This window comes from Plasmodium fragile (genome assembly GCF_000956335.1).
Source record: "Plasmodium fragile strain nilgiri unplaced genomic scaffold supercont1.59, whole genome shotgun sequence".
Classification (NCBI taxonomy): Eukaryota; Apicomplexa; class Aconoidasida; order Haemosporida; family Plasmodiidae; genus Plasmodium; species Plasmodium fragile.
In genome coordinates, this window is record NW_012192639.1 from 125,595 (window position 1) to 146,466 (window position 20,872).

Here is a 20,872-nt window from a genome sequence, read left to right on the forward strand (position 1 = left end):
CGTCATACCGCAAACCACACAGACCCCTATCATCGCCACCATACCACAAGGTACATACAACCCTACCGTCGGCGTCATACCGCAAACCACATACAACCCTACCGTCGGCGTCTTACCGCAAGGCATATATAACCCTAACGTCGCAGTCATACCGCAAGGTACATACAATCCTACCGTCGCCATCATACGGCAAGGCACACACGTCCCTACCACCAAACAGGTCCTAGTCGACATGGATATGGAAAGGGATCCCCCCAGGCGGAGGAAGAGAAGAAAATGAATGAGCAGTCGTACGTACTAAAAAAACGGTGCGCCCATTACGGAAGGTGGCAAGAAAACAATGCATGTGTGATAAATGTGTATATGTAAGCACAGTAACACAAACGTGTAAAAAAAATTGACTCCACGCAGGTTGGACGCAATATTTTTTGAAGCTACAAAAGCTACACAAGGAAGAAAAAAATAATAATAATAATAATAATAATAATAAAAAAAATAAAACATTGTTATTTTATTTGTTCCTTTTTTTTAATCATCCATTTAATTATTTTTTATTTTATTTTTTTTTTTTTTTTGTAATTCTGCATATAAATAAAAAAAAGTACGGATAACCTTTTATCTGTAAGCACACACACGCACAAAAAGGTTTGAGTTATCACAACCTTCCTATTTGTATACAATTGCCCTTGGTGTTTAATCATTCATGTTGATAAATTTGTATTATTTATCATTATATAATACGTGGTCATTTCCCTCAATGTTAAGTTCAAATATATATAAATCATTTTCCACTCCATTTCGTGTTAAAATAACATTTGCCTATATGTCCTCTATTATGTTACAAATAGAGATATATATGTATGATTAATGTGTATGTTGTGTGCTCCACCTCTCACACATTTTTTTTTTTTTTTTTTCTTCCTATATGTGTAAATAATTATATATGTGTTCAACCAACGCATATGTCGCTTAACTTATTACTAAGGAAAATTCTGTGCGATGTTTTTTGCGTCGCGTGGGGAACACTATAAGAGAAAAATGTCTTTTTAAAAAAGTAACGATTAAAACATTATAATATTTGCATACATGTGTAAAATATGTGTAAATAAAAGTACAGCACTGCTCTCCCATCTTTTTTAATGTGCTCCTTTTTTTAACAGAATATGCGTTTATTCACCCCTGTTCGCTTTTATGCGTAATGCCAACGCGTCACAAAAAATGTGAACATTTTTTGCTAATCAAATCGAAAGCGTTAAAGATTTGTTCCTCTCTAAAATTTCTATACGTGTCGATAAAGGTTCTGACGTTCCAGTTGTGAAAAACGAAAGAGGACTGTGGAAACACGGTCATAATGTCATTTTTATCCATCCTTCAGATAGTTTCAATGTCTCTTCCTTGTACTCTTATTTTTCCACTAACATTAGGAACGAGACCTAAGATGGACAAAATAATTGTGCTTCTCCTTGAACCTGACTTCCCTACGATGCCAATTTTTTGATTTTTCAAAGCATAAATAGTAATATTTTTTAAGGATAGATCTTCATCTTAATCTTCATAACAAAATTTATTACTATTTTTATCTAGAACAACTTTTTTCTTATAACTGACGAATACGTTCTCCACACAAACACCACATTTTTCTTTCGATTGCTCTATGGCTGCTGGATCTACAATACCGGTAGGCAAAAGGGGACGTACTTTCTCTCTAATTGTCAAATTTACTTTTCGTCTTCATTTCGCCACATGTCGGCTTAACTTCTCCCTTAAGCAATTTTTTTCATTCGGTAATTTTGAGAACTCCTGTAACTTCTGCACACAACACATGTGTTTCTCCACAAAGGTATAATCACACAAAATAATTTCTGTCAGCACCCCAAGTCTTGAGGAAAAAGTAATACAATACCCAATTGTGCTTATACTTTTGTCGTAATTTTTCCCTTGGTACGACCTTCGTCAGATTCCTCCGAACGGGTGTTATTTCTCTTGAAGGAACCACCCGATAGGCACCAACAAAAAGTACTAAAGGAGTATCAGAAAACATAATATCATAAATGTTTATGCTAGATGTGTCCTCTGTTCCCACATCTTTTGTCGTCCTATTTTTTTTTAAATAGATGATCACTATCAATCTTTTTTACACATTTTAGTTATACAGGAAGGATTTTGTTTTAATACTGTTACGACTTTTTCTTTCCATTATTCATAATAGCGTATTCAAAGATTCTTCTCTAGTTCTATATACAGAATGATTCGTTAAATCGTTATTACGACTATACAGGTTAAAATTGTCAAGGAAATGCATCAGTAATATTTCCATATTTACTAGAAATTCATAATCATAAAAATTCAAAATAGAATCAAAAAGACATTCAAAAAGTAATAAAACAACGATGTACAATTCCAATATTACTTTCGAATTATTCAAAAGAACGGAGAAAGATGGAATGGTTTCACCTTTTAAAATGAGCATATATTTGTCTATAGATGCTCCAACAGGAATTATAAATATGGTTTGTAAAACGTTAAAGATAATTATTGAAATTATGCTAACTGTAAACGTTTTAAAAATTGTACACACAATATTGTTATAATATACATTATATTCCGTCTTTGCCCTTATGCCTTTTGAGTTATGACAATGTCCTACCACAAAATTACTTTTTTCATAAAAATGTTTAGAACTACATTTTCTTACATAAACTTTTCTTAAATTTTGTTCCAATGCAGATGAATAATGTATCACATTGTTGTCTGTTCGTAATGTACGAAACTTAATTTCAGCTTTTATAAGATTATTTAGCAATTTTGTCACACCATGAAAATTATAAAACTAAAAATGGATACATTTTCTGGTTCATTTTCATCGTTTTATGCTTGTATTTACATTTCATGTGTGCTTAATTATAACGTCTTTAATTTGTTATTTATAAATAGAACACATTTATTTATGTGTGTCTGTTTATTTTCTTCTTTAAGTTCTTGTTGCCTTTCTCACCTCTTGGCTCATCTCATGGATTAACCATTTTAAATTATATTTCCCCCGTGCCGAATATGGAAGAAGACATACTAATGTGTATGCTTAAACGTTCATAAAATTGAAAATAAGTGTATATAATTTTGTTAATTTGTGTATGTTCATTTTAGAAAGTGTTGCATGAGTTATAAAAATTGGACAACATTGTATAGACATTTGTGCTCTAAACGTTTATTGCATTATCATTTAATCTACAAGCTGCACATCTTATACATGTGAGAAAAAGAATTAATGTAAAATTCATCACCCTTTTTTTTAATTCTTATGGAATTATAAATGATTAAATGGCTGTTGTTCGATACAGCATAATAATATGTTTGCAAGTGTTCCTTTTTTTCCCTTACTGAATTATAATAATTGAAAAGTAATTCTGCCATACTATTAATGACTCTGTTATACAGCAATTTTAAAGGTAGATAAATTATAAGCAAAACCAAAATTAGTTACTGGATAATGCAAAAATAATCTAAAGATATTTTACTCTTTAAAAATGCTAATGTACACAATTCTGTTTTGTATAAAATTCGGCAAGTACGTCTATATATGTCAACCTAAAAAAAAGTATATAGTTCAAGAAAAGGGTAACTATTGTTGATAAACCTTTAGATTCAAACATATATACAGGGTGTACGAAATGTCTTTTGTGTTTTCCAAATGAAAAGGGTTTTCAAAATTATGGTAAGTTTAGAAGAGTTCCATTTTTATAGATTTATTTTCATCATTTGTGTGAGTTTTGTAATGTGTATGACCGTGATAAATGAGTTATATTTTTGTGTCATTCTTTTTTCCCAAAAGGTATGCATCTTAATGAAGACAAAAATGATTTTTGTTTTTTTGTTAAAAGTTTAGGTATTGTAATCTAAAATTGTGATACTCATGATATATATTTTTATGAAATAGATAGATCGTACCTTCAATTACTTGCATACATATTAAAGGATCGTTGTTATGTGTAAAATAAGTAAAACGAAAAGAACCTTTAAGATTGTCTTTCTTTTTATATAAGACAAAACAACACATACGCATTTAAATGTTTGTAAAATAAAGTACAATTCTTATGTATCTTTAAACGTTTCATATTGGTTTAAATTAATTATGAATGAAAGATTCTAACAACCAATTTCTATTCAAAAATAATTTAATTTAGTGCCATATAAGATAGAATAGAAGCAAATGATAAAACGAACAGACTTCATATTTCCTTTGCGCAGAACTAATAGGATTGTCTTATTAGTTACCTTAATATTTGTTATATGGCACAACATGAACTTTTGAATAATTCTTTTAAAGATTGCATTTGTATTGATTCTCATCATTCCTATACAATATACATTTTTATTTGAATACTAAATATAAATAGACAACAAAAGTGACATAAAGAATATTAAAAAATAGACATAAATATTATGAAATGCTATTATATTTATGTAAAAGAGTAAACCATAATCAACAAAGAAATACATAAATGAGAACAACAGTACAGACAGAAATTACAAAAACAAACTATATATGCAAGCATAAAAAACTAAACAAGAAATAATCACTTTATTATAAAGTTTATTTTCAATTCAAATGTGTTAAATAAACACATCATATATGTCTAAAATGAATGTATATGTTGTTCCTAAAAATGTGAAATATCATATGAGATACATAAAATATAATGTGAACCAAATTAAAATATAAATGTTATTATGCCAAAAATGCTAGTACATGGAAAAATATTCCATATATAATGTAATATTAATAAATAATGTAATTGAAATAAGAGTAATGTAATAAAATACAATAAAAAAAAATAAAATATAAGATAAAGCAAGTAAATATGTAATAAGAATTAAATTAAAAAAAATAAATTTAATGATATATATATTTATACGATATTGATTAAAAAAATTAAAAAGAGAATTATAATTAAATAAGTTATATAAGATAATTTAATTAAAAAAAATTAATTAATTCAATATTAATAATATATATAAAAATATATATATTAATAAATTAAAATAAAATAAATATATATAATTCATTTTAAATAAAAATAATATATAATAAATTAATTAAAAACAAATTAAATATTAAAACCGATGAATTTAAATAATTTTTATAAACAATATATTAATGAATATATTAAATATATGGTTAAATAAAATATATACATTAATATATAAAATAAATATATTAATAAACAATAATTAAAAATATTAATATATATAATAAATAAATTAAATATATAATATATTATAAATAATAAGAAAGGCTTTAAATTAATTTTATTTATTAAAAATTAATTAAATATAATATTTATTTAATAATATATATATTCTCAATTTAAATAAAGAAGACACAAATTAGTTTATTTAATAATTTTAAAACAAATAAAGTATATAATTAATTAAAATAATTAGTCTATAATTTATGTCAATATTATTAATATTGAATGTTATAATTATATATTTATATTATTATTTAATTATATTATTAATTAAATGTGTATAATCATGTTATTAAAAAATATAAATAGAATAAATAGATTAATATTATAAATTTAAATAATCATTATTACTATAATAAAATAAATAATGATATATATATATATATAATAAATTAATTTAATATATATAATTAAAATATAAATAATTAAATTAATAAATAAAATAAACAATTAAAATAAATATTAAAAATAATAATTAATTAAATAAAATAAATAATAAATAAAATAATATTTAAAATATATAATAATTATTAAATAAATGCAAATTAAATAAATAAGAAATAAATCAATTAAAATAAATATTATTTAATTACACACAAAATATAAATGTTATTTAAATAAAATTATTTAGCATTAATTTATAAATATATATTTATTATTTTATAATATGTATAATTAATTGTATATATTATTATTAAAAAAAAATAGATAAGATAAATACATTTTTAATATAATTACATTGATCTTTATACATGTATTTAATTATTTATATTTTAATAATAAAATACAATTACAAGATTTATAATATATCCTTTTTATAATTTTAGAGTAATCTACAAGTATTTTGTATTAATATATAGCAACATTATAATTAAATTCACATATATATTTAATCTAAATATACACGTCTAAAATAATTAATTACATTATAATTAATAAATTAAATTAATAATTATTTAATTTTAAATGTTATTAAATAAAATTAAATAATATTTAAAACTAAATTAATTAATAATATAATAAGAAAATAATTAATTTAATATAGTAAAATAAATAATTATATTTTATAATAATATAATTATACTTTAAATAATTTTAATAAAAATAAATAATAAATAAAAGAATTAAAATAAAATAATAATTAAATAAGTAAACATATTTAATTATAATTAATTAAATATTTAAATATTTTATATATATGTTAAAATAATTATTTTAATTAATATATTTGATATATTATTTTTAACAAATCATTTATTATTAATTTAATTTTAATTAAATAAATATTTTAATAAATTATAATTTAAGTTTTAAATATATAAATAAACTCACTCACATTTTAAATAACAAAATAAATAATATTTTAATTTAAATTATAAATAAAATTAATTATTTTAAATAATTAAATAAATTAATTAATCTTTAAAACAATAATTCATAAATGAATTAAATTATATAATGTGTTGAATATAACAATTATGCAAATTAATTATTGAAAAATATATAATTAAAGGCAATTATTTTACAAAATATTAAGTCTAACTAATTTAATGAATTTATTTTAATCAAAATAAATAGTATATAATGATTTAAAAATTGTCTAGCAGAATACAAACTGTTCGTATTTACTAACTGTTATATTTAATTAATTTAAACAATTGAGTAATTACAAACAAAAAACTTTATATAATTGTGTGCTAATGAATTGTTTTAATTAAAGTGTTATAATGTTTGTATAAGAGAAAATTATTGAACGGTTATTATTATATTAATTAATATATTGTGATAAAATATATGTATACAATAGGAACAGTTTAGTAGTTGTGTATTAAGTATGGTTTATATTATAATTTTGTTTTTCCTCTATATTCTTTTTGTTCACATGAATGTAAACAATTTTAGTATAGCTATATATTATTGTATATATTATAGAAAATTGCATTATAGAGAATTAGAAAAAAAACTTATCTTATGAATTATTAGAACCTTATTAGTAGCATACATAAGCGGAACCTTGGCTATTTTTTTTGTTTTTAATTTTTGATCATATAGAATTGTAAAAACAATATTTAGCAGTTTTCAAATTGAAGTTACACATGATATATTTATTATCACTATTAAATATAACGAGACAATATTGTAATGGTTTGACGCTTAAACTTTTTTTTGGACATCATTATACTTTTCTGTACAAACGTTTTTCTTGTCAAAATTCATATTTTTTCTTAAGAACTATGATTTCCTGCTAAAAATATACATAAATCCCTTTGCGTGTTAATGTGTCATTTCGTTAACATATATATATATATTTTTTATACGTCACACATTACACCTTTATCTATTACGTTTTTTAATAGTGATGTTTTTCAGGCAAAAAATGTGCACATAATTATTATGGTGCATCCTTTTGATTTGTCATAAAAAATGTCTACAACCAATCTCATATTTTAATGTTTGCATTATAAATATTTTGTTAACGCACCTATGTCATGTTACAAATGATAATATAACATACAAGTCTATGATGCTTAATTTGTTAAGAACTAATAATTGTTCATTTATATTGTATCACACTTCAAAGTCCTTATTATCGTGAAACAAGCATTTTATGTACAACTGCTATTAATATTAAGATGTTTCTTATTTTTTTTAAACCTAGAAAATATTTTTACCTTTTAATGTATATTATATGATTATTAAAAAAACAATAACATTTGTAATTGCCTTTAAGACAATGTGGTACATCTACCGCAGATTATGGTTTGTTACTTCTGACCTATAACTGTGATATATATGTCCAATTCTTGAGGTTAACACTTTTTTATATCCACAATATTCTTAAAGAAATGAGTTCATAGAGAACGAACATCGTTATAAAATAAGGTGTTTTAAATATTGATGTATAGAACAGTGATTAGTAAAGCATGAAAAAAAAAATGAAACAATTTTGGAAAAGGTAGAAAAAACCTTGCACTCATTTTCCGTATTTCAAGAAGAAATTGCTATAATTTAATAGTTTTTATAAAAGGTTCTAAATTAATTAATGAAGTCTTTCTTTTATTGGCCGCACAATTAAAAATGCGTTATATTATCATTAGTACACATATTTTTTTCTTATCAATAGTAACACTAATTCATTTTAGGATGATAGTAGAAAAAAATTAAAAATGTAATGAAATAAATTTACCCAAGAACGCCATTTATGTTGTCTTATTCGAGATAATATACAAAGAAGTCCTAACTAAAAACTTACATGTGAAATACAGATGTAAAAAATGGTGGTTCTTATGAAAACTTTCAAATACGTGTAAAGCATTTTTTTAAATAGAAAAAATTAACATTGCGCATGTTTAGGATTTCTAATTTTCATTTTTTTTTTATGTAACATGGAAACCCAATGTTTTCTATTTTATGTTTTTTTTTTTTTTTTGGTGTATTAGTACAAGCTTCGATGATCATGTTGCAGAAAACTTGTTGCAAGAACAACTTTGTTTTTAATTCTTTGTCAATAAGGAAAGGCTTTATTATTATTCTTTTATATCTTTGAGGGTGACATTTGAAAATAATAAAGGGCATTCCCATTTCGTGACACGTGTTCATATAAGTGTGCAAACTTTAATTTAGTTAAAAATCAATTCTAAATGTTTGATCTATTGTTGCTATATATATTAAAGCAAAACATTTTAAGACATATTACTTCTGTCCAGAAGAGACCCTTTAAAAAAAAAAAAGAATCGCAATTAAAAAGTATTAAAGTTTAAAAAAGGGAAATAAGTTTTACTTTTTCCCTTTGCAATTTTTTAGGTTATTCTGAACATGTACTTATGGCAACATATGCAAAACAAATTTTGCATTTTCATGGGTCTAAATGCCTTTTGTGGGTTATTGCGGTGTTGCACATAAATAATAAGAGTAAAAGCTACCTACACCTATAATTCACAAAAAATAATGATAAAAATAAAAAAGTGGCAAAACATAATATGCAAAGAACGAAATGGTGGGTTACGAGTTAAAAAATTCCTTTGCAAGTTTATTTAAAAAAAATGTATATTTTAACAATACAAGTGTAAGAAAAAGCATAAGGGAAAATGAGTATTTCCCCCCCTCTGTTGTATTTATTCGTTTTGTAAAACTTTCTTTGGTTAATGCAAAAATTTAACCGTATGCAAATGTAGATGATATGACGCACAGTGTAAGGGCAAAATACACCTATTAATTTGTGCTTCTTAATTTACTCAACGATTTTATTATATCCTTAAGACTTTGTGCAAATGCCTCGGTTTCAGATTCATGAAATTTACTTCCTATGGAAATTTTTTTTCCTATGGCTCAATGCTTTCGTTGTCTAATATGTAGAAATCCTCTTGCTCTTCAATTATTTGGCTTCCTTCTTCTGCGGCTTCATTTGTTCTTAATAAATGTGTTTGAACGTTTTCTTCTTCGGAGTTGTCTATAAATGCATAGTCAGTTTTGTCATTATATCTCTTATGAGCATCATGTTTGTCATCTCCTGATCTTATTTTTAGTTCATTGCCATTTTCTAATTTGATAGTATCTATTTCACCATTTAATAGCTTCCTAATTGCCCTGGCTGCATGTTCTGTTTCAGCGAAATCTTGATTGTTCATGTCCTTTTCTCCCAGTGTAGCATGCACTAACAGGACAAATAATAACGTTATGTAGAGAGTATATCGGGACGCTAAGAGAAGCTTCATTTTCTTGGAATATTTGGACAACAGGATGTACGACTTAAAAGGTGGAAGAAATTAAATTATGTATTTATTTAAAAAAAAAGTTTAAACAACATATTCCAAGGTTCAAATATGCAGAAATTTAACTTTGTCTTAAAATTACAAATTGAGAAATGTATTTTACATTACAAAAAGAATAACATTCATTTAAAAAAAAAAAAAAAAACAACTGTTAAAAAAGCAGAAATTACCTAAAACATATGAATCGTTAATGGATTTATATTTATTTTTTCAGCTAGCTAAATAGCTATTAAGAAGAAGTGTTTGAAAGAGTTTCCCTCCAAGTGTAAAAAAGCTACATATATATGTATATATTTTTTTTTTTTTTTTTTTTATTTAATAAATTTGGCTAGTCAACAAAAAAAGAAAAAAAAAAAATGCTAGCGTTTTGTTTTAATCAGAAAAAGTCTTTCGTTAATCGTTATAGGTGAATTCTACGAGTACCATAAAGCGAAGTAATTGAAAAAAGAAGGCAAGTCTTATATGATGTAAAAAAAAAAAAGAGAAATCTTTTAAACCATATTTAAAATAATATAAGGGAGCTCCTGATTGATTCCTATTAAATGTAGAAGCATACATCCATCATTTGCATAATTTGTTCTTAATGAGGTTCCAAGGTAAACATAATCGCAACACAGGTACATTTTAACATTAGTACTTAAAAAAAACATACGGTATGACCACACAATTGAAACAAAACATGAATGGAAAGTACTTATCCCAGTGATGTGTAAACTGTGCATACCAGTGGAAAAAAGATATTTTATTTTCCTCAAATAAAGGAAATAACACAAATGTGAAAGAAACTTAATGGCGATTTTTCACGTACGCCATACAATTTAGACGCTCACGATTTAGCCATACTTTGAAGTTGCGTGTTTTTAAACCTTTCATATATGCATATGAATTAACAACATAATTGAAATAAGAATTGAGTTTTTCATTGTTGCTAAGACAGATTATTTTAACACATTCTTGAACTTAAATATTCGTGCTATTTGCACTGGAATGAAATCATTTTGAAAAATGATGTCTGAATAAAATGTTGTAAAAATAAAGAGACAGAAGTGAGAGACCCTGATGAAGGAACACGTTCACAACGATGAGAAAATTATGTTAATTTTGCTCAATTTCAATTCAGAATTTATCTTATGTTGTTATTAGAACAGAAAGGCAATATCATTATTCTTATAATAGGCAAATACGGTCATATATAAAATAAAAACGCATGATAAACTTTGGCAAAATGAATGAAAGTTTAAAAGCCAAATGTTAAACTAGGGATGTATGATCCTTGAAAAACAATTGTGCCACCGCCGTTGCGTTATAAGGTAATAAATGATATGCTGATATTAAAAAATTCACTAAGGAGAAATTTAGGTACATTTTTAAAAATGTATACACATTTTTGCATTTCGCTACACTCTATGTTTCATTTAAGCGCTTCATTTTAATCGTTAACAAAAAAGAACAATCATAACAAAGTCGTGGCAATAGCAATGCATGCAATGTTAATTCCTATCGCACATGTATATCTTTAACAATAATGAGGAAACAAATTCATAGCATAGCATATTTTTAAAATTGTCAAATGAAACAGTTGATGTTGATAAACTAAACACGTGTAAGTATAATTCCCATCCTATGAAGATACACATATGTTAAACATCTGAAAAAATAAAAAAAAAGGGGATATATATATATAACAAAATGAAAATATGAAATTAATTTTTTACCTTCTCAAGTGTGTTGTTCTTTTAATATATTTACATACGATTTTTTTAGAAGCCAACGCTGTAACGAGATTTAAAAACATAACATTATTCATTCCTTTTGCAAATAATAGAGTGTTGCATAGGGAAAAAAAACGTACCCTAAAAAATAATAAGAACACACAGAAAATGGAAGTTCAGGGGAACTTATTCATTGACATAGGGGCAAATTTGACTGATAGGATGTTTGATGGAGTTTATAGCAAGAAGAAGCATGAGAATGATCTACAACAGTAACAAAAAGAGAGCTGCGCATATTCGCGACTCGTTTTTGTATATGCGTATATTTATGCTTAACGCTTGCCCACGTAAACACATATGAGTGTACAAATGTATGAGCACACACTACCGACATTTGCCTCCCCTTCCCCCACACTGTCCATCGCATGCTGAACACTCATAGCGTTTTAAATAGAGCCAAGAAGAACAATGTTGAGAAGATTATAATAACGTGCACCTGTCTGGAGGACATCGACAAATCCCTAAAGATTTGCGAAACATACGGTTCAATTTTGTGCTTGTTATATAAAAAATGAAAATGTGCTTGTGTCGTCCGTTGACTAAATTTTTCCCGTTCATTCATTTTTAAAACAGATCCCGAGGGCAAGTTCCTTTTTCTAACTGCTGGAGTACACCCCACTAACTGCTATGAGTTCATTGAAAAAAAATTCATGGAAGAAAAAGACAAGCAAGCAAAAAGGGAGTTTGAGGAATTTATTAACTATTTTAAAAATGTGAAATACGCCATACCGGAAAATCCCAAACGTGCCGACGCCAATGCGGAAGGACATAACGCAAATTCACCTGATGTTCAAATAAAAAACGAGGAAAATAAACATCCTAGTGAAACACTACAAGGGGATGTGTTCAAAATTCCTGGCTTCGTGTATGATAAAAAGGAGCAAGATTATTTAGAGAAATTAAAAAAAAAAATAACAAATCATAGCAACAGAATTGTATCCATTGGTGAAATAGGTCTGGATTTCGATAGGCTGTTTTTCTGCCCCAAATATATTCAAATTAAGTATTTTATATATCAGTTAAAATTAGTCGAAATGTTTAAACTACCCATTTTTTTGCACATGAGGAACTGTTCCGATATATTTTTTGAAATTCTGGACAAATACAAGCCATTAATTGAAGGCGTTGGAGGAGTAATTCATAGTTTTACAGACAAGGAGGAAATAATTGAAAAAATAAACACGTACAAAAATTTATACATAGGGGTAAATGGGTGTTCCTTAAAAACGACTGAAAATCTAAATGCCGTGAAGAAAATACCCTTGCATCTTTTGCTGTTAGAAACAGATGCGCCATGGTGTTCCATAAAAAAAACACATGCCTCTTATCACTTCATTCAAGAAAAATATGAACAACGGAATTACACCAACTTGAAAAAAATAAAAAACGTAATCCAATGTGACGATGAAACTATTTTTAAGGAAAGGAACGAGCCCTATAATATTGTGTAATTAAAAAAAACAAAGAATATTGAACCCGTAAAGCGTTCCCACATGTGCATGTGTTTTGCATACACAATTGAGACTTATGGCATATATGAATGTAATGCCCGGTGTTAGCTTCCTTCATAATGGAAAAACTCCTATGTATGCTCCACCGTGAAAAGCATTTCCATCTCATATGCCCGTGAGCCATTTGCAAAGTTTACCCACCACTGTAAAAATAAATTTTCATGTTGTGTGTATTTATTCTGATGCAAAAAAAAAAAAAAAGGCATACATATCGCCATATAATGTTTTGCCTCTAAATTGAATTTTCCCAACAGTCGTCTGCTTTTACATTTGCCGTGTTGTTATATTGTTATTTTTTTGGGGGGGGGGGTCGGTCCGTTCTGCCTGCGCGCGTGCGATGCGCCTACATAGATATATATATATGTACATACATATAAATAAGCGCGTGCATATATATATAAAATTACGTGTGGCGCCCTACACATATACGCTTATACTGGTGCGCGCCATTTGCAAATACCTTTTCGCAGGGATATAGCCGAAATCACATATAAAGTAAGGGCAGCCACCATCCCGTTTGATTCATTTTGTAACAAGTAAGCAATCGACCAAAATGTGTTCACTTTAGATTCGCACATGTACATGCGAAAGTGTTAATGAGGTACATTGAACATGCGCCTCGTGCATTGTGTACTTTTGCGCAGAATCCATTTTGTTAGTAAATTGTGCAGTTTGCCCATTTCATCTTTTTTTTTTTTTTTTTTTGTTGTAATATTTATTATTTTGCTCAAATTAATTCTCATTTTTGAAATAGCACATATGAGCTTTACGCGCGGAGGAACATACCATGTTCTGCTATAGGTTCGTGTAGAACATCCTCTCATATATGCATATCTCATTTCCCCCCTTTTTTTTAATGTATGATGTTAAAAAGAGTCAGATGCAACACCCTAAATTTGTTCAAAAAGCTGCGATAGGAAATTTCATTTGGTGATGTACGCATGGAAATATCTCCTTTACCCAGGGGAAACCATATTTCCTTTTAAATAGTGCGGACAGAAAAAAAAAAACAAAAGAGTCCCAATATATACCAACTTACAATCATAAAGGAGTATATGACACCGAATAACATGGAGAACACTAAGGAGACAAGAGCGAACACGGTGAAGTTACATTTAGAAGCGGTAAAAAAAAAAAAAAAAGAACCCATCCCGAATTACATGCTCTATATAAATAGTCTTCATATCAATGTTGATCTTAACTGCGTAGATGCACATTCTTTTTTTGCCGTGCCCACCTTTTCTTGTCCTTGATTCCATTTTTAACGACAATTCTCCTCACCTTTTTTTTTTTTTTTTTGCATATATGTACTTAAACATGTTACGTCCAGATTGATCATTGCAAGGAAAAAAAGGAGAAGTACGTAAAATGTTTTAATAACTGGTATAAGAATAATTTCCTCAAGGGTGACCTAACGCAAGCTTGTGATGACTACTATGAGGACTATCAAATTTGTGTTCTGGTAATGATTTACATAAGCAGTTTCGACAGCGTATCGTTTGAATGGGCCGACGTGTGTCTACGCCTCATGTGTGCGTTGTGATACACCCGTTTGTGGGGGCACACACTGGTGCATGCGCCTCTGCTTCCGCTTCTGCTTCTGAGCGGGTGCACATGATCCATTCGTTTTTTCTCCCTACAGAACGATCTTAATAAGAAGGGGTTGGGGCACCTGACCAATTTGCCCAAGGAGAAATGAGCGAGGTGGATGCAGCATTACACGCGTACACACGGGAAAAAGAATATTTTGGCCTTTTTCCCTATTTTAAGTTTAAGCCCATTTGTCTTACACGTTTTAATCCTATACAGTTTGCATACACATATTTGCCTCTTTTTTTTTTTTATCGTGTTTACCAGCCCTGATTTTTTTACAATGATTGTTCATTTTGTCACACGGTATATATTTTTGCCCTAACTTTGGTGGGTCGCTTGCCACCGCCGTACCTTCCACGGCGAATTGTTTTAAAAAACAAATGAATTTTTTTTTTTTTTCTCTCTCTTTTCTTTTCTTTTCGTTTTTTTTTTTTTGTTATTTTGTTAATTTGTTAATTTAATAAAAATTGAAAAGGGAAAAAATGCATTCGCAAATGAGCAATATATAAAGTTTGCGCGACAGTGGCACGAGTTTCACACGACGTCGTCGCGACCCTCACACGCAACGCGTACATATATATATATATATATATATATATATGCGCATTATTATTAAAATTTCGATAATATAATTAAAACTGAATGCATGCACAATTGATTGAAAACGAAAGAGCTACATATGTTAACAAATAATCACACATAAGTAGTTTAAAATGGATGTTATAAAACGGAAGTGCGTTGGTCAACGTGTAGAGAGATATGAATAGGTATCAATGAGAGTAGATAGAAATAAACACGGGAAAAAAGTTCAAAGTTGTAGAACCCATGGGGGAGCAAAAGCATAAACAATGAACATGTGGCAGAAAAACAATGAGCTCGCATGAAAAATTTAAACAAACGGACACACAATGTGTCCAGTTAAAAAAAAAAAAAAAAAAAAAAAAATATAAAATTAAAAAATAGTTAATTAATTCTTTATAATAAAACAGGGGAGGGGGGGAAATAACAATAACAATAATTATAATGCTAAAAAATAACAATAAATAATAATGGGAATAATTATTTTGACGATTCTGATGAAGACGAAGAGGGAAGCAGGTGCTCGGTACAGAGAGAGAGAGACTGTGAAAGAAGAATAGGCTTAGTTCAATTAAAAATGTTTTTATTTATTTATTTTTTTAAAAAAAGTTTATTTTGTCTACTTTAATAGGTGTGCTTAAAACGTCCTCCTCCTGGTAAGTTCCCCCTTTTTTTTTTTTGTGGGTTCCTATTTGAACAGCTTAATCTCAACACAGGGTTCACATCACATGGGACATCAGCGGGATTGAACATTTTTGCATGCTCCGACACATGCACACGGGACCACGGCGCTGTGTTTATATATACATACATATGCATGTTCATAAACTTGCTCCTTTGGGGAATATATTTCTCATGGTGCACTTTTCCTCCTTGATACCTAGCCAAAAAAAAAAAAGTTGTGCGCTTCCGTTGGGCAACAATACACTGTTCTGTTCCTTTGCTCGTCCAATGGGTAAAATCTTTCCCTTTTCAATTACCTTTTCCATCATGGTCTCACATCACATTATAACACACATCATGAAGGTTGGAGATGCTCCACGAATGGGTCGCCTTTTACATACACGTGCTGCTTTTCATATCTTCAAAATTTTCATTTGTATTTTTTTGGTAGACAAAATGCTTCCTATAATCTTTGTTCTTCGTTACATAATCCAATTTTTTTTTTTTCTCTCCAATGGCTACTCCATTTAGCTGATTATTTACAAAATTGTTTTCTACATGCATTTCGTTTTCTATCGAATTATTATTAAAGCCTTCCATGGGGTACCCAAAATTATAATCATACATAAAATCAGGGTACCCATTATTGTAGTGCTGGTTGTACATATTTATGGGGTAATACAAATAGGGGGGGTTCGGGATGGGATGCTGGTTATACAGGTAGTACAGGTTCATGTCTAAGTTGTTCTTGTAAAAGTTATAATTTCCTGGGGGTGCTTTTTTGTGAAGAAAAAAAAAATAAATAAATGACAGTGTTGCATGCGTTAACACGGTGGGGCCATGTGCCTTCACATACACGTAAGAAAAGTGGACACTCACATATATTTATGTGCACATCGATGCCTCGTACCTATGCCATAGTTTGGGGGCGCTAACATGGTTCCGTAGTTCTTAACTTTGAAAAAGTCCTTCCTTGGACCTGGGTACTCAAGGGGCTTGTTATTCTTGTTGTACATCTTTTTCCCTTTCTCATTCTTCTCCTTCAAATTTGCGTTCTTCCTGTTATAGTACACATTCTAAAAATGATTATTCAGCGGGGTGGGAGAACAAAAAAAAAAAAAAAAAAAAAAAAGGTGAGAAGTGTTTGCAGTCGTATATGGCTTCGCCACATCATGCACTACTATTTCGAAAAAAAAAAAAAAAAAATTTGATAATTTCACGCTTTTCATCTTTTTTTATGCATACGGAGAGAATCTTGGTTATTATGGATGTGTTGGGTGGCAGGTCCAGCAATTCGCTTACAGCTTTCCTAAAAAGGGGGGAAACAAAGAAAAGGAAAATATCCTCTTGTAAACAACGTTTGGTACACGCATTCACAGGAGCGATATAACACAGTAGCAACACTCGTGGCGCTTCTTTGAATCCCTCTTTGCATTTTTTTTTTTTTCTTACGTTAGAATGTTCTTTATATAGTTTGAGTAGTTCTTCATCCAAATTTTGAAAAAAATTTCGTTTTCCCTTATGCACAGTTGTATTCCTGAGAGGTCCACCAAATTGAATTCTTCTCCAATGGCCAGGAGAACCTACAGAGGGGGGTGTAGTAAATTTGCAACAGGAGAATACGTTAATTTGTGTCAGCACTACCCGTGTATGCACATCACTTCTTCGCTGTATTTCTTGTCTATTCGCGCAATCTACCCGCCCTTCTCCTCACAAATTCGAATGCGCAAAACGGTTGTTGGCTGAACAGATGTGGACTTTGAAACCGACTTACCATTTTTTCCCAAATCAAATCAGCAACGTTGTCCCTAAAGTACTGGTCGTTTTTTATAATGTAAATGAATCCGTTCGAGTATTCCTGCGTTGGGACAAGTGTAAGGAAAATTTATTCATGTGTGATCGCGTCGTTTCATTTTTTTTTTTTTAGCACGTGTGGGTGAGTTCGGCACTCCTTTGGGGTTCCCCCTCGCTTAAGTGATTCTTTCTGACTTCATCCACTTGTTTTATTCCATTTGGCTTTTTTTTTTTTTTTTTTTTTTTTTTTAACTTTTCCCCTCCTCAGACCATGCCGCTCTCCCGTCTTACCTCGTAAATGAAAATATCCTCTTGTAAACAACGTTTGGTACACGCATTCACAGGAGCGATATAACACAGTAGCAACACTCGTGGCGCTTCTTTGAATCCCTCTTTGCATTTTTTTTTTTTTCTTACGTTAGAATGTTCTTTATATAGTTTGAGTAGTTCTTCATCCAAATTTTGAAAAAAATTTCGTTTTCCCTTATGCACAGTTGTATTCCTGAGAGGTCCACCAAATTGAATTCTTCTCCAATGGCCAGGAGAACCTACAGAGGGGGGTGTAGTAAATTTGCAACAGGAGAATACGTTAATTTGTGTCAGCACTACCCGTGTATGCACATCACTTCTTCGCTGTATTTCTTGTCTATTCGCGCAATCTACCCGCCCTTCTCCTCACAAATTCGAATGCGCAAAACGGTTGTTGGCTGAACAGATGTGGACTTTGAAACCGACTTACCATTTTTTCCCAAATCAAATCAGCAACGTTGTCCCTAAAGTACTGGTCGTTTTTTATAATGTAAATGAATCCGTTCGAGTATTCCTGCGTTGGGACAAGTGTAAGGAAAATTTATTCATGTGTGATCGCGTCGTTTCATTTTTTTTTTTTTTAGCACGTGTGGGTGAGTTCGGCACTCCTTTGGGGTTCCCCCTCGCTTAAGTGATTCTTTCTGACTTCATCCACTTGTTTTATTCCATTTTTTTTTTTTTTTTTTTTTTTTTTTTTTTTAACTTTTCCCCTCCTCAGACCATGCCGCTCTCCCGTCTTACCTCGTAAATGGGCTTGTAGTTGTGCTTAAACAGGTAAATGTTGTAGTACTCCTTGATGGACGATGGGGATTTCATGTACTTGTAGTTCCTGCGCGAGGGAAAGGGGGTGCAGGAAGAGAGGTGTGTGTGGTGGTGTTCTCTTGCTTCCTCAATGTGGAGCTGCGTATCATCCCTGCCATTTTTTTTTTTTTTTTTTTTTTTTTCCGCCCTTACTTGTAAAATTTTTCAATCGTGTTAAACGTTTCCAAGGACACCAAACCGTTCACGTACTGCTCGTAGTACTTCCTGTTTTCCTTGTCGAATAAAAACACCCATGTATTCTGCAGGTAGTTCTCATTCTGTGTAGGTGGGGAAAGGAACGCGCGTGCCGTGTACATGTGCATATATACATTTATGTGCTCTTATATATGCGGCACCCTATTCCGGCGTCATGTAAATGCCAGGTGCAAATGCCTCATCACACATATACGCGGTAACGAACTGTGATTGCACCTGTCCGTTTTTTTTTTTTTTTTTTTTTTTTGCACTCTCCTCTTTTGAAGCCCAAATCGGAGTACACAGTGTTCCATTTTTACCTTTTGTTTGTTCTTCTTGGCGCCCTTTTTAGAATTGGCCTTATTCTTTTGTTCCGTGGAGTTTTTTTTCTTTACGTTGTTGTCACCATGTGTGGGGGTACTGCTCGTTATCTTTCCTTCAGCGGCGCTATTGTTATGTATGCCGTTTTCATTACCATTGGTCTCCTTTGCACCTTTCTTGTGGGCGTTCATTTTATCTTTCGTAAGTTCATTGTTGCTTGTGTTTGTGAGGTTCGTCGTTCCGTTTTTTTTCTCGAGTGCGTTTGTTTTGACGTTAGCTTTTTGATTGTCCTTGTTCATTTCTTTTTTTTTTTTCCCTATCTTTTGGGTATGCGCATTTGCCTTCTGCACACCTTTGGAGGTCCCGATTGCGCTTCCTGTGCCACTTCCGGTTCCGCTACCCGTTCCGCTGGGAGTGGCTCCACCGCAAGTGCTACTCCCCTTAGATTCTTTCCCGTCGTCAAACCTACTCTTTGGTTCCCTTTTCCCTTTCCCGACCACGGTGAAGGTGTTGCTCTTCTCAATTAGTTCACACCTACCAATTTCATTTCTAATTTCGTTTCTATTTTCGTTTCTATTTTCGTTTCTATTTTCGTTTCTAATGTCGTTTGGAACTTCATTTCCGATTTCGTTTCCACCGTTACCCCCATTATCATCGTCTTCGTCGTCCTCGTCCCCATTGTTCGTGCAACTCTCCTTGTGGACTTTTTTTTTATTTTTCAAGTTGGTGCCCTTGTGGCCCGGCTTATTATTCTTCGCAGGCTCGCATTTTTTGGGTTCCCTACTTTCGTCATTGAGACACAAATCATCATTTTTTGCTTTACCTTCCTTTTGCTTATCCTTTTGTTTCTGCTTTTGATTTTGATTTTGATTCTGATTTTGATTCTGATTCTGATTCTCTTTTTCCTTTTCCCTTTCCTTTTCCTTTTCCTTCTCTTTCTGTTTTTCTTTCTTTTTTTCTTTTTGTTTTTGTTTTTTTTCTTTTTCAATATCAGCTAATTCGATGTTGTTAACGCATTCGAGATTTTCTTTCATTATTTTTTTTTATTATTATTATTTTTATATTTTTTTAAAAAATTTTATAAAAGTAACTCGTAAAACGGGGGGATTCGAAAACCGCGCCCGTATGTACGAGTGTGCAAGAAGGGGGGGGTGGGGGGTGGATTAAGGCAGGGGCGTCGGTTCAAGCAAAGAAAAGTGAGAGGCAGCGCTCAGGCGGAGGGGGAAGAAATGAAAAAGAGGAAACAAAGAGAAGATACACAGATTGGAACAAAATAAAAAAAAAAAAAAAAAAAAAAAAAAAAGGAAAAATGG

General features: G+C 30.0%; 7 protein-coding genes across 7 annotated transcripts in view; 3 read left to right on the forward strand and 4 right to left on the reverse strand.

The window, feature by feature from the left end:
* AK88_04315 (uncharacterized protein) overlaps positions 1–280 on the forward strand; it is a gene marked incomplete at both ends in the record, with an annotated part of 3,069 nt that extends 2,789 nt beyond the window's left edge. Inside the window, one exon of the mRNA XM_012481925.1 lies at positions 221–280. Within this exon, the coding sequence (XP_012337348.1) occupies positions 221–280 (60 nt within the window). The remainder of the gene's footprint in view (positions 1–220) is intronic.
* A 1,920-nt stretch (positions 281–2,200) lies between these two features.
* On the reverse strand, positions 2,201–3,007 carry AK88_04316 (uncharacterized protein; the record flags this gene model as incomplete). The annotated part of the gene is made up of 2 exons (XM_012481926.1): positions 2,201–2,830; positions 2,996–3,007. The coding sequence occupies 2 exons, from the start codon at positions 3,005–3,007 to the stop codon at positions 2,201–2,203; spliced, it is 642 nt and encodes a 213-aa protein (XP_012337349.1).
* A 6,564-nt stretch (positions 3,008–9,571) lies between these two features.
* On the reverse strand, positions 9,572–9,964 carry AK88_04317 (uncharacterized protein; the record flags this gene model as incomplete). Its single annotated transcript, XM_012481927.1, has 1 exon — positions 9,572–9,964. The coding sequence occupies one exon, from the start codon at positions 9,962–9,964 to the stop codon at positions 9,572–9,574; it is 393 nt and encodes a 130-aa protein (XP_012337350.1).
* A 1,754-nt stretch (positions 9,965–11,718) lies between these two features.
* AK88_04318 (uncharacterized protein) lies at positions 11,719–13,244 on the forward strand (the record flags this gene model as incomplete). Its single annotated transcript, XM_012481928.1, has 3 exons — positions 11,719–12,005; positions 12,176–12,276; positions 12,367–13,244. The coding sequence occupies 3 exons, from the start codon at positions 11,719–11,721 to the stop codon at positions 13,242–13,244; spliced, it is 1,266 nt and encodes a 421-aa protein (XP_012337351.1).
* A 1,130-nt stretch (positions 13,245–14,374) lies between these two features.
* AK88_04319 (uncharacterized protein) lies at positions 14,375–15,003 on the forward strand (the record flags this gene model as incomplete). Its single annotated transcript, XM_012481929.1, has 3 exons — positions 14,375–14,428; positions 14,635–14,766; positions 14,947–15,003. 3 exons carry the CDS (start codon positions 14,375–14,377, stop codon positions 15,001–15,003), a joined length of 243 nt encoding a protein of 80 aa, XP_012337352.1.
* Positions 15,004–16,532: 1,529 nt separating this feature from the next.
* On the reverse strand, positions 16,533–18,333 carry AK88_04320 (uncharacterized protein; the record flags this gene model as incomplete). Its single annotated transcript, XM_012481930.1, has 6 exons — positions 16,533–16,906; positions 17,050–17,215; positions 17,385–17,448; positions 17,592–17,722; positions 17,914–17,997; positions 18,187–18,333. The coding sequence occupies 6 exons, from the start codon at positions 18,331–18,333 to the stop codon at positions 16,533–16,535; spliced, it is 966 nt and encodes a 321-aa protein (XP_012337353.1).
* Positions 18,334–18,346: 13 nt separating this feature from the next.
* AK88_04321 (uncharacterized protein) lies at positions 18,347–20,593 on the reverse strand (the record flags this gene model as incomplete). Its single annotated transcript, XM_012481931.1, has 5 exons — positions 18,347–18,481; positions 18,673–18,756; positions 18,984–19,071; positions 19,197–19,321; positions 19,559–20,593. The coding sequence occupies 5 exons, from the start codon at positions 20,591–20,593 to the stop codon at positions 18,347–18,349; spliced, it is 1,467 nt and encodes a 488-aa protein (XP_012337354.1).
* Between the last annotated feature and the right edge of the window lie 279 nt (positions 20,594–20,872).